General features: G+C 41.6%; 1 protein-coding gene across 1 annotated transcript in view; it reads right to left on the reverse strand.

Moving 5' to 3' along the window:
• col27a1b (collagen, type XXVII, alpha 1b) overlaps nucleotides 1–12,236 on the reverse strand; it is an 87,290-nt gene that overhangs the window by 15,585 nt on the left and 59,469 nt on the right. The window contains exons 29-41 of the mRNA XM_069683171.1: nucleotides 11,729–11,782; nucleotides 11,262–11,306; nucleotides 9,761–9,805; nucleotides 9,485–9,538; nucleotides 8,758–8,811; nucleotides 8,617–8,670; nucleotides 6,582–6,635; nucleotides 6,308–6,361; nucleotides 3,899–4,006; nucleotides 3,748–3,801; nucleotides 3,374–3,481; nucleotides 3,244–3,297; nucleotides 269–322 (exon numbers count right to left, since the gene is read on the reverse strand). Coding sequence (XP_069539272.1) covers nucleotides 269–322; nucleotides 3,244–3,297; nucleotides 3,374–3,481; nucleotides 3,748–3,801; nucleotides 3,899–4,006; nucleotides 6,308–6,361; nucleotides 6,582–6,635; nucleotides 8,617–8,670; nucleotides 8,758–8,811; nucleotides 9,485–9,538; nucleotides 9,761–9,805; nucleotides 11,262–11,306; nucleotides 11,729–11,782 — 792 coding nt within the window. The remainder of the gene's footprint in view (nucleotides 1–268; nucleotides 323–3,243; nucleotides 3,298–3,373; nucleotides 3,482–3,747; nucleotides 3,802–3,898; nucleotides 4,007–6,307; nucleotides 6,362–6,581; nucleotides 6,636–8,616; nucleotides 8,671–8,757; nucleotides 8,812–9,484; nucleotides 9,539–9,760; nucleotides 9,806–11,261; nucleotides 11,307–11,728; nucleotides 11,783–12,236) is intronic.

Raw genomic sequence — 12,236 nt, forward strand, 5'->3', positions numbered from 1 at the left:
TAATTGGACATGTCTGACTTCTAATCAATGATGAATTTAGGGATGACTTTAAGAATATCTTGAGGACAATGAAGCAGACTGAGAAAGCACTAATTAGAGACACAACTTAAATTCCAATGCATCAAAAAACAATGAGGACTGAAGACAATGAGCTGCGGGACTGGTTTACATTGCTACGTTATACAGCCATTACACGCCACCAGAGCTCATTAGACACAATCACAGTGCAGACGACGATAAGGGACATGATTTAAGTGTTAAATTGTACCTTTTCACCTTTTGGCCCGGGAGGTCCAAGTGGTCCCTGCGGTCCCGTGTGACCCTTCGACAAGAAGAAGAGTTTCATTACAGGACTGCAACCACCCTGCCTCCACTCTCATTAACTGTGCGATGTATAATGTGGTAATGTAAAGAAACACATGGAGACAGAGGAGGATAAAACTTCTGTGAACTGAAAATACAAGCGTGTCATCAATCACGTCTTGGCCTTTTTTTGCCATGCAATTTTGTGACTCATCATTCAAGTCTAGTCGACAGCAATTTGATTGTCCTGTCGTCTTATGATCGATTTCTCACCTCCTGACTAATCCTGAATCTGTGGTGTGCATACACATAAACGGACCACTAATAACATCCTATTTTCATTTCTTTTATAGAAGAAATAAGAGAAAGTTAATTTGTCAATGTCTGCAATAAAAAGCTTCTCCACAAACAAAATTATTTAACTGGCAAACATTAAGTGTCTTCATCACTAGTATGGTTTGGTAGCTAGCTGCGAGTCGACATGGCTCTGTAGGAAACCACACTTTGCTTTGTATCATCTTCCTCACATAGCAAAGCTACTTTGGTGTCTACTTTTTGATGCCCTCTGGTGGTCAGTTACTTCACATAAACATGACATAAATGTGTGTATGGTTGAAGCTTTATTCTACGGAAGCATATTGCATTCACTAGAGAGAAAAAAACGTCCCTGTTTTTCTGAATTAATGAGATAGCAGATCAGAATGGGCTTTCTAACTGAACAACAGTAAAGTCCTGAGATGCCTGCGTAGAGTCGACAAACTAACAACAATAACATCTACGTATATTGATTAAAGTTGTAATCTCGAAGATCTCAGTTTCGTTCTCTTCGGCGGCACCTATGGTGATAAACAGTAATTGCGGGAGCACACTTCCCAGATATCCAGACAGTGTTGCATGTGTGACGTCCACGGTTGGCTCCGGTTGTAACTCTTGATTTTCCTCGCTGACGGTCGCTTTCCTTTTTAGACCGTTTGCTTCATCTGAGCGTCGAGTTTGTTTCTTTTTCTTTGGATTTTCACTTATTTTTTAAGTTGTATCTGTAGTCATCGACCTTTTCTTTGTTGGTTCAGCCATAACAGATTACTATTGGGCGCTGCTCAAGTTTTTTAACACGAAAGTCACACCAGACACCCAGTCTGTAATAATACTATATACTGCAAATGCAAAGGCTTTCATCAGTGGCCATCGGCTCAATCACCATTGTGTTACCTCATTCGGCGATAGATAGTGACTTAACAGACATTACTTAACAGGTTATTACTTTAAAGACACGAGTATCTCCCAGTGTATCAACCCCAAACCAAAATAAAACAGGATTAAACTCTTCCGTGTAATGAGAGCTAATCGCAAGATTTTGAGGTATATGGTTAATTTAGAAAAACAGGCAAAAAAGGCAGTTAATGTCATGCGTCACACTGGTTTACACCATTTAATGGCCGAGAAAGTCATTGGCTGATCATGATACCAACATGTAGGTTTTGACCTACATGTTGATTGACACATCGGGATGACCCCCAATGTTGAGGTAGGTGGAAGTACAAAATACTAGCAAAAAGATTCAGCCTGTAATTCATAGAACGGTACAAGCATTAATCTCAACTTCAATAATGCCCAGGGCTCGACATAAGCACTGGCCCGGTGGTGGCCTGACGGTATGTTTTTCACCAACCGGGCCAGTAGGTTAAGCATGTAACTGGCCCGGTGTGCCAGTAAGATCCACAAGCCCACAGTGTAAACAATATACTAGCCCTCCTGAGATTCAAAGTCCTGATGGACGGGACTGATTACTTTCTACACAGGATGGCTACTGCTGTCAACAACACGTTACACGCTACTCGCTGCACCCGCGACAGAGCAGCTGTCATTCTAGAACACGCTAATTGACATAAGTAAGCTACCGCGGACTAGTATAAATACACACGTTTTCTTTTTTCAGACGGTCCGTTACGTAAGGTGGCAAGTGTGTGTATTCCCGTTATCAGCTGCAGCTCGTCCCGGTGAACGTCAGCGCTGTGGCTACATAAACAGACCGTTCACGGAGCGGACGTGGTGCGGACTGTTTAAGGGCTACAGGAAGTAGGAGACGGTAAAATTTAGTTTCAAAAAGTTACTCTCACGGGCTGATCACGCTGATTAAACATACATTTGAACAGCGTCAGTAATGATAGGTACACCTTATAAGTAATGCAACTGCAGCTATTACTACTTATTCATGCGGGTGTCAGAGTTGCTGAACCAAGAGTGGTAAAGGAAGCCTCTTTATACCCATATGCTTATTTTGGTCTATTTTTTATGAGTTTATAATAGAACCACAATTGACTGAACACATATTTAGTAGGAGAATCCTTACATATTTACAATTTTACGTTGAAAAATTCCAAAATAACAAATTATTTCAGGGCCAGTGGTTTTAATGGAAGGGCCAGTGAATTTGGAAAGTTACTGGCCTGGAGTGCCCATGGAAAATTGTGCTCATTGTCAACCCCTGATGCCACTGAATAATTTTCCATTTGAAACACAAACCCTGATCAATGACCGTCCAAAAACCAACTTTCTTTTTTATTCACAGGTCAGTATGTGGGTAAGAAGTGATGAGCATTTTTTGGGGAAGGAATAGAAATAATATCAAGAAAAAAGATCCTTCACTCACTAGATAGACCCTAAACGGACTCATTGAATAGAGCTATGACGTTTTAAACAGGTCATACTCTTCTATGTGGCATACACTTGAAAATAAAAAGCTTTTGTTCCTACAATATATAACAAAGAAAGAAGGCTCCTTAAAACAGCTTCACAAGCCTTTATTTCAAAGGTTTAAAACTTTGGGTATTATTATTTATGAACTGACAGCAGTTTGGCTATTGTTTTAAAAGTTTCTCACTTTGATGACATCCTGCTATAAAATATATGAGTCATCATCGTTTATTAAAAAGTGCTTACCTCATAACCTGATATTCCTGGATCTCCTTGTTGGCCCATTCTACCCGGAGCACCCTGGAGAAATAAATATATTTAGCCCACACGCACCAACAATAAATAAAGTCCATCAAACCGTCTGTGAATGTCTCACCACTGGCCCGATGGTTCCTCTCGCCCCCTTCTGCCCGACAAACCCCATCTCCCCCTGCTCGCCGACTGGCCCGGACTCACCCAGGTGACCTTGGTGACCTTTGCTCCCCTGGAGAGATGCAGTAAATGAGCGGGTATGCAGTGAGTGTACAAACCTCTCCAAACATTTGTGTGTCTATTTTGACAAATCAAACATTTGATACTGAAAGTCTATTTGACGGGCTCTTCCACTGTCATGCTTAAGGAGGTTGCTGGCCTTACAGCTTGTTTACCAACACAACAGAGATCTATTCACCTCCTTGTCCAAGAGAGCAAACTGACACCCATCAAAGCTTGAAATGTGTATTTTTGCCCCAGGTTAGTGAACTGACAAACCTTTTCTCCGGGTTTTCCTCTCTCGCCAATTTTGCCAGGTTTCCCCTCCTGACCCTGTGAAAGAAAATCGAACAGGGTTGCAAGTGAACAAAAAGAGCTGTGCTTTCTTGGGAACTGAATCAAATTTGGAGTTAGCTGCTGAGACACTCACCCTTACACCCACCAGCCCGGGAGGACCAAGTGGTCCTTCCTTTCCTTTAAGACCAATTTCCCCCCTGTCCCCTTTGGCGCCCTCTGGACCAGCATCCCCCTTCTCCCCCTGAGAAGAATAGAGCAAGTCAAATAACCTTAAATATCCATCATTACACACCGCAGAGGCGTCAGGCTAGAAAAGGAGACACAGAGAGTTGCAGTAGTTTTAAGTCCTAATGACAGAAAAGCAGGGAGACATAACAGGCTGTAACATGGAAAAAAAGATGTCATAGTGACCTGACCATGTTCAAGTAGTGTACTCTCGAAGCATCAATTGTTTACCAGAAAGTGGGCTGAGGCTCAGCTGTACATCTCATGCCACATCATCAGAACTGATTATAAGAGCTTCAGTTTTGTAGCAATTTTACTGAACACAATTGTTGTTAAAAGTTGTTGTTTAACCAGCTCTTGACATCAGGCAAACACTTCGGTGGACAGCTAACATTTCATAGCTGACCTAGAGTAATTAAAGGGAACAGCACTGCTTGTAAACGTGACAAGGGTAACATTCAAAACCAAAAAGGAATGCTGGACCCAGAGTTGAGCCCTGAGACACACCAGGGATAAACGAAGCAGGAGAAAACAACTCCTTAGAGAAACATCTGTCAGAGAGACGGGGTGAGACATTTTGTCCCACTACTGAATATTCCAGTGAACAGAAGATCCAGTAGTAAAATATCTAAGAGCTGACCAGCATCAGTGTACTTAAACTTGAACTGCATGCTAACAGAATGGTTGGTGCAGCATCAGCAGTAATGCAGGCGTTGTACTGGACCGTCGCGGTGAAGAGGGAGCTGAGCCTGAAGGCAAAGCTCTCCAATCCTCACCTATGGTCATGGGCTTTGGGTAGTGACCAATAGAATAAGGCTGCCGATACAAGCTGCTGAAAGAAGTTTCCTTCAAAGGGTGTCTGGGCTCAGCCTTAGAGAGAGGGTAAGGAGCTCAGATATCCGCTGGGAGCTTGGAGTAGAGGTGCTACTCCTTCGCATCGAAAGGAGCCAATTGAGGTGGTTCAGGCATCTGATTAGGATGCCTCCTGGGTGCCTCCCTTTAGAGGTTCTCCGGGCACGATCAGCTGGGAGGAGACCCCAGGGCAGGCCCCAGGCTCGCTGGAGGGATTATATATCCCGTCTGGCCTGGGAACACCTCGGCTTTCCCTGGGAGGAGCCGGAAAACGTTGCTGAGGAGAGAGACGTCTGGGTCACCTTGCTTAGCCTGCTGCCACGACGGCACGGCCCGGATAAGTACAAGAAAATGGATGGATCAATGGATGCTGAAGGATCTCAGATGGTTTTGTTTAGCTCTTAATTTCATCAACATTAAAAGGAAGATAATATAGCGTTGTTATTCTTGTTATAATTATACTGTTCACCCAGCGTGTCAGCAGTCACACTGTATTCCAAGTCCTTCTTATTTCCACCATGTCTTTCTGTCTTTTTCTTCCTGTTTCCTTTCCTCCCTGCTCATACTAGCATCCCTGATACAAGCCAATGGAGGTTTATTACAACACCATTATGGCTCTGCACTGAAGAAACTAATTTCGCAGATACAGTACAACAGTCTCGTGTTATTTGATAAGCCTCACTTGATACTCCTACAATGCCTGGAAACCAGATATCGGGATGTAATTTGTCGCAGACTGCTGGTAGGAGGCAGCCAAAATAATTTAAGTACCCTCTAATTATTTGCTGAATTTCAATTTTAAATTCAACCAAGTAATTTGACAATGAACCATAACAACGCACTGATTCTAATCCCCCTAACAGCTAACAGCACGAGCTAAAAATCCCTATTGAGCTGCTGTTTTCCATCCAGGAGCTGCTCAGGGGCCAAGAAGCGCTCACAGTAGTTTACTCTCCTGACAAACTGAAAACGTCCTGCACAGCACAGAGCTCAGCACACTCTTAGGTTGACTCTGTTCTAATCCTCGGTGTTCTCTGTGCTCACATTTTACCACCTTCACTGAGCCAGAAGCTGTTTGTGGGTCTGTCAGCCATACTTGCAGCAGTTCAGCTCTGCTGAATAGGCAGGCTTTCTGTGCTGTCACACTACTTGCCAGACTTACGAGCTCTTAAAATAGCCCTGCTATCTGTTTACACTAAATGTCAAAACAATGCAGCTTCAAATGCACAAAAGCCAATATCTCACAAACAATACTCCACTTGCTGTAATTACACTAAGATGCTACAGTAAACAGAGAGTTCACAGAGTACACAGACACAAAGCTTTAGGATAGATTTCAGTCGTGTTTAAGTTATTGAAAAAAATCGGTTTGCTGTCCAACGTCCTGAAGCAACCACTGTTTTTTTTTCGAGTGATGAATAAAGTAAGTTTGAAGTCACAATACATGCTTTATTTTTGAACTTGCCTTGGCTCCATCGGGGCCACTTGTTCCAGCCTCCCCATCAATGCCTGGCTCACCCTGACAGACAAATCACACAGAGATTATTGTTGCAATATAGTTAAGTGTTACAAGGACGGAAACACAAGAAGCAAAAACAGATGTGAAGCCAGTCAGACTTTGATGCAGTTTGAGACAAATTTACCACCAGGCTTACTACATGTTGCTAGAGACGTGTCCCCTTAATCCAGCACACTTTAACTCATTCAAACATGACAGAGAGAAAACATGAGGTACTCACTCTCTGCCCCATCAAACCCTGCTCTCCGATGTTGCCAGGAAGACCAATGGGACCCTGTAAGGAGGAGGAACATGATGAGTCACTGGTGATGTGTTTTTTTTCTTGATGTACAACCTTTGCTTACACCATGGTTGTTTTTCCATTGCTGCGTATTTAATAATGGAGAGTAGTATGGCATTATATTTCTGCACCAAATACTGAGAGTGCGAACGGGTATTTTAAGATTAACATTTTGTGATAAAAACAATAATTTCATTTAATAATCTTTATTGGTGTAAAGCACCTCCAACCTTTTTTCATCTGAGATCTACTTTGAAAATATGAAAATGGCCAAGAGCTACTTGCATCACATCGCTGTGATTGCTGGTTGATCTTTTGTCGACTGAAATGTTGGTACCACAGATGAGGCACACACACTCATCCTTCACATTCTGGAATAAGAACTTGCTTTCCCACTCCCCATGGAGATAGTATGTCTTCTGCTTTTCCTTGGCATGGCCACCTTAATTGTCCATCATAAATCTGGCTAAACAGGCTAATAGCACCGAAATCCTCACTTTAGCTCAACTAACGTACAGCAACTGACATGACTTGTCGAAGGAGGTTGCTGCAACATTGCTGTGAACAGTTGCCAGGAGCACCACCAGCTGACAGGCCTATCCTATTATGTTGTATTGGACGTCTGATATTTCGTACAGAGTCTGTGAACCTCTTGGTGAGCTACTAAAATCCAGGTAGCTCACGAGCTACCTGTTGGAGGCCCCTGGTGTAAAGTTCTCTTCTTGGTTTTATGTTCTCACAATTTCAGACGATCGCAAAACAGGAGTGATTTCTGAATCAGTGTCTTGTTTCCAACACATCTGCTAGTAGGATAATCAATCCCAAGGACAGTAGAAGCAATAAAAGAGTGTCAACAGGCAACTAAGTTTTGTTCATGTAGCTTCTTTCATAAACCGTCATTTGACTTCATAGTTATTCACTTCCCAGCTATCCTTGTTGGTAACTTCTGAGCCAACAAGCTTAACTAACAGTAGTCACTTATCACCCAGTGTTTCAGTACCAATGATCATACTTGCAGTACGAACAGTGACAAAATACTAGGGGTGGAAAATGCAAGGTAACTCATAATACGTGGCCCACGATAACGATAATATCACGATACAGCAATTCTGCAATAATTGATATATTGATACATCATGATATCTGATTTAGTTCTTCTACTAAAATACCAGTATTTGGAGCCAGCTTATCGATAATTGTATATCACAAGTCAAGACGATGATTTATTCCCCTACAAAATACCCAATTACAAATTACTCAAGTTTTACAGTTGTCTTAAATTGTGGCTCACTTGCAACACTCTGTCAAGCTCAGCTACGATGCGGGAAAACCTCCAAGTGTACAGAGCAGAAAGCAAGTGAGGGACACTGTGATTAAATGTCCAAAATTAGAGGGAACAAAGAGGTCATAATTGTGCGCTTATGTGAACACATATAAACAAAATATAAACCCACAAACACATTTTTTAAAGCAGAATATAATTTTTTGTTTTGCTCAAATTGAATTATTTTTTAAATTACAACAATTTCTCTGCAGAAAAGGATTTACAACAATTTCTACTGCATGCAAGGTTATGGCATTGGTCGGGGTAAGTCAATGCTATGACATCATCCCACACAAATCTACATGTAGTTCATGATCCAAACATGAGTAAAGTAAAGTAAAATTAATCAATGGCTTTAAAAAAGAACGGCAGACAAACAGGGTAGATACTGTGTGTGTTGGTAGTTGGAAAAATAGAGAGCGTAGACATTTCTTTCCTAATTGCTTACTACCCTTATGAGCTTATGGGTCGACTGATAGAGTTAATAACAACAAAAAGTAAGGGAGGTGTAACATTGTGAGATTTGAATCTGATACTGAACCCAAAGCTAGACTCCTCTGATGCAAAGATACACAGAGCAGAACAAAACGTATCTCGAGGAGATCATGTTTAGAAACCAAATAAGAAAGAATATACATGTTACATCTTCACCTTCTCTCCACGTTCTCCAGGCAGCCCTCTCTCCCCAGCCTTCCCCATCGGCCCCTGTAAAAGCAATAAAAGCCTTTAGCATTCAGTGCTAACACTTAAGTCAGTGGGAGCTCTTCACACCAGCTGTGCGATCAAACCCACCATTGGCCCCATCTCCCCCAGTGGCCCAATCGTTCCTGGTGGCCCTGCTGGTCCCTGCGGGGAGAAGCAGAGGCATCAATAAACTGGGTTGAGAGCACACTCTAATCTTGGACAAACACTTCTGAAAGTGACAGTAAAGGAGGAAAAATGTGAAAAGAAATAAGAACCAGGCAGAAAGTGTGGATTTGTGCTGATAAGTTAATCTGCGGGGCTAAGAGCCTTCAAAACACTGAGCCAAAGCTTCTGCAAGTGATGGAAACAGGCCTGCTGTTATAGAGACACATTCAGGCTACAATAAAGCTGCCTCTCCAGGAAGGAGGTGGTGTAAATCAAATTGTCTCAGGCTCACTTCTTCTCTGCTTGTGTCTGTGAGACTTGGGCAGAATGAGAGAAAGAGGATTAGGTTGTTCAGGGCTTTTTGACCAGGATATGGGTTTCCAGGAGGCACTGACTAAAAGGTGTCAAAGTGGAAGCTTAGAGTTTATATGCAAGGGCAAGAAGAAGGTGCTGGAGAGCCACAGGTTATTAAAGATAATGAGACACTCGAGGCTTCTGACTATATGCCTTTAAAGATATGTTCCAACTTCCAACATTTTACATATTTGAACCAGATGGAGTAAAAAAACAGAAAAATTACATTACCATACAGTATGTCTTTCATAACGGTGTTAGTTCTCACTATGGGTCCAAAATATGGTACATTCACGTAAACAAATCATAAACTCACAGGCTCTCCTGCAAGTCCTTTGGCTCCTGGAGGTCCCGAGGGTCCTTGAATACCCTGAAAATAACACAGCAGTTTAAAACACACACACACACACACACACACACACACACACACACACACTACTGGTATTCATACCCATGTCGAAATGCAACAACACCCACTAGAGTAACAGTGTGCCACAATAAGCCTCTCTTATCCACCACTGTTCCCCAAAAGAGTCCACCCCAAAAATCAAGACTGACCTAAAAGAGGCCTCTGTTAGCCCCAATCACTTACTGGAAATCCCTGAGGCCCAGCTTCACCCGGCTCGCCAAGCTTTCCCTGCAGCAGGATCACACAAATGGAAAAATGAGTTCTTCTACACTAAGAGGTGAACAATGTGCTTTTAATGGTGTTTGTTGTAATAATATGTCAAACTTATGGAGGGGTAATTAGTCATACTTGCAGGACGTACTTGTAGGCTCTGATTAAGGTCTAATGACCAAGTCATGTTTCCCATGTAAAAGAACACTTAAGATTGGCGATTAATGCTGCGAGTAATTATTAATTTAATTTACGATTAATTAATTAAATTGTCAGAGATGTATAAAAAGAAAGCAGCAAAGAGACTGGAACTGAGAGACTTGAGAAAGTGAACATTTGGCCCTCTTCTTTGATAAATGACCTCAAACATTCATTGGCAAAAAGTAACTGAAAACATATCCTGAAGTACAGCACATCATCATTTTGCCAAGTCGGACCGGCTCCTGGATCAACAACCCACATTGCAACCAATCACAGCGCTCTGACATCATCATTGTTTTGCTCCTGCTCTAAATAACTTTATTTATTTAACCTTTATATAACCAGGTGTGTCCCATAAAGATCAGAGATCTCACTGGGGCGGCTGTGGCTCAGTGGTAGAGTTGGTCGCCTCCCAATTGAAAGGTTGGCCGTTCGATCTCTGACTGCTACATGTGGATGTGTCCTCAGGCAAGACACTGAACCCCCAAACTGGTATATAAATATATGAATGAATGTAGCTCCTGGTTGGAGATTGGCACTTTGCATAGCAGCCTTTGCCATCAGCGTATGAATGTGGCATGAAGTGTAAAAGAGCTTTGAGTGGTCAGAAGACTAGAAAAGCACTATATATGTAAGTGCAGTCCATTTACCATTTACAACAAAAACATTAGCTGCATATATTTAAGTCATTTATATTTAACCTATAACAATATTCCAGAACAACCTTGTAGCTTGTTGGCAAGCTAACTTTTCAGCACAAGCTAACGAGTTAGCAAGCTCAACCCTGCAGAATGATCGAGAGCAGCGAAGGATTTTGAAGTACAGTTTTAAAATACTTATACTTTACTTGAGAATTTTCACGTTGTGGAACTTTATAATGTATCAAATATATATATATATATATATATATATATATATATATCAAATATAAAGCATATAATGATATTGAATATATAATGCCTTGAAGCCCAACAGTTTATAAAGTAGGTTAAATCAGCTCTGGCCCAATGAGCAACAGAAATACAATACTTACATATCGATGAATCACTGATATAATCCATTAATATGATCTTAATAATAAACATCATAACAGCCATTTTCCCAGTTAAAAAGGACTTTTAATTGTCCTTTCTGCTGATAATACTTCTGTGCTTTTAAGTCAGTAAGATTTTTTGAAGCAGGACTTTAACTTGTACTTGACTCGAATTCTGGTAAATTATTTAAATGCTAATTCCGTCGCAGGGGGAAATAAAAGAAGCCAAATTTTCCTTACCATCTCCCCGGGGAGGCCCCATTTTCCTGGTGGACCATCAGGGCCCTGCAAAGAAAACATCTAACTCAGTTAATGGAGCCTTCTGAAATCCCCCAGAGTTAAAATGTTCTCCGCTGCCAAGCCCGACCAGCATCATCAATATTTAAGGACTCTTTGATTTAAGGTTCTGTTGTTAGATTTGTAGTTAACAAAGAGTGTCCTCTAAAGAGCCTTTAGATGTTAAAAATATCTGATAATTAAAGTCTGCCGAACAAAGCTGCTAATAAAACATCTCTTGATTTTCTTTTTTCCTCTGATGCAGAAACTCGGTTCATTTTGTGTTTCCCTCCTTTTCTTGAGACAGATGTGCAATTAGGAAGTTGAAGGCCAGACATTGCTGTAAGGCATTTAAAGTGATATTATCGATAACGAGCTACAAACTTGAAATCAGAGACTCTGAAAAGTTTTATTAACTTGTCCTTGCTCACCTTTATACCAGTGGATCCTTTCTCCCCAACTGGGCCATCAGGACCCCAAGGACCCTGTATGAAGAAATCAAAGTTGTCACTGATGAATAGCTTTGGAAAGCTTGGCCTTAAACAGACCTGAGGCGGATGTTGTTTGACATAGTAAGTCAATGAATTAGGGCATTTCATCTCCATTTTTGTCATCCTTATTACGCTGAGCCTGGGAGACGGCTCTACTGTTTTAATTGTGAACTGTGGCTTGGCCCACATTGGAGGGACACCATCAAAGATTGTGGCGATTTTGCAAATACTCGGCATGAATGAATTAGCTCAGAAAGATGCCCAATCCACACTGTGTAGACTTTGTCCCCATGTTTCCACGAACACACTCAGTGGTGCCGCCTGCACACTGGGGTTATTGTAAAGAAGCTGTCAGAAAAGGTCACAGACATGTAGCTGATTCATCCTTGCCATTAAAATGGAACCAAACTGTTCTCTGTCATTAAATATTAAAAGGACTGATTGTTCT

The sequence above is a fragment of the Semicossyphus pulcher genome, unplaced genomic scaffold, assembly GCF_022749685.1.
Source record: "Semicossyphus pulcher isolate SPU_LCO1_2020_fin unplaced genomic scaffold, fSemPul1.0.p SCAF_6, whole genome shotgun sequence".
NCBI lineage: Eukaryota > Metazoa > Chordata > Actinopteri > Labriformes > Labridae > Semicossyphus > Semicossyphus pulcher.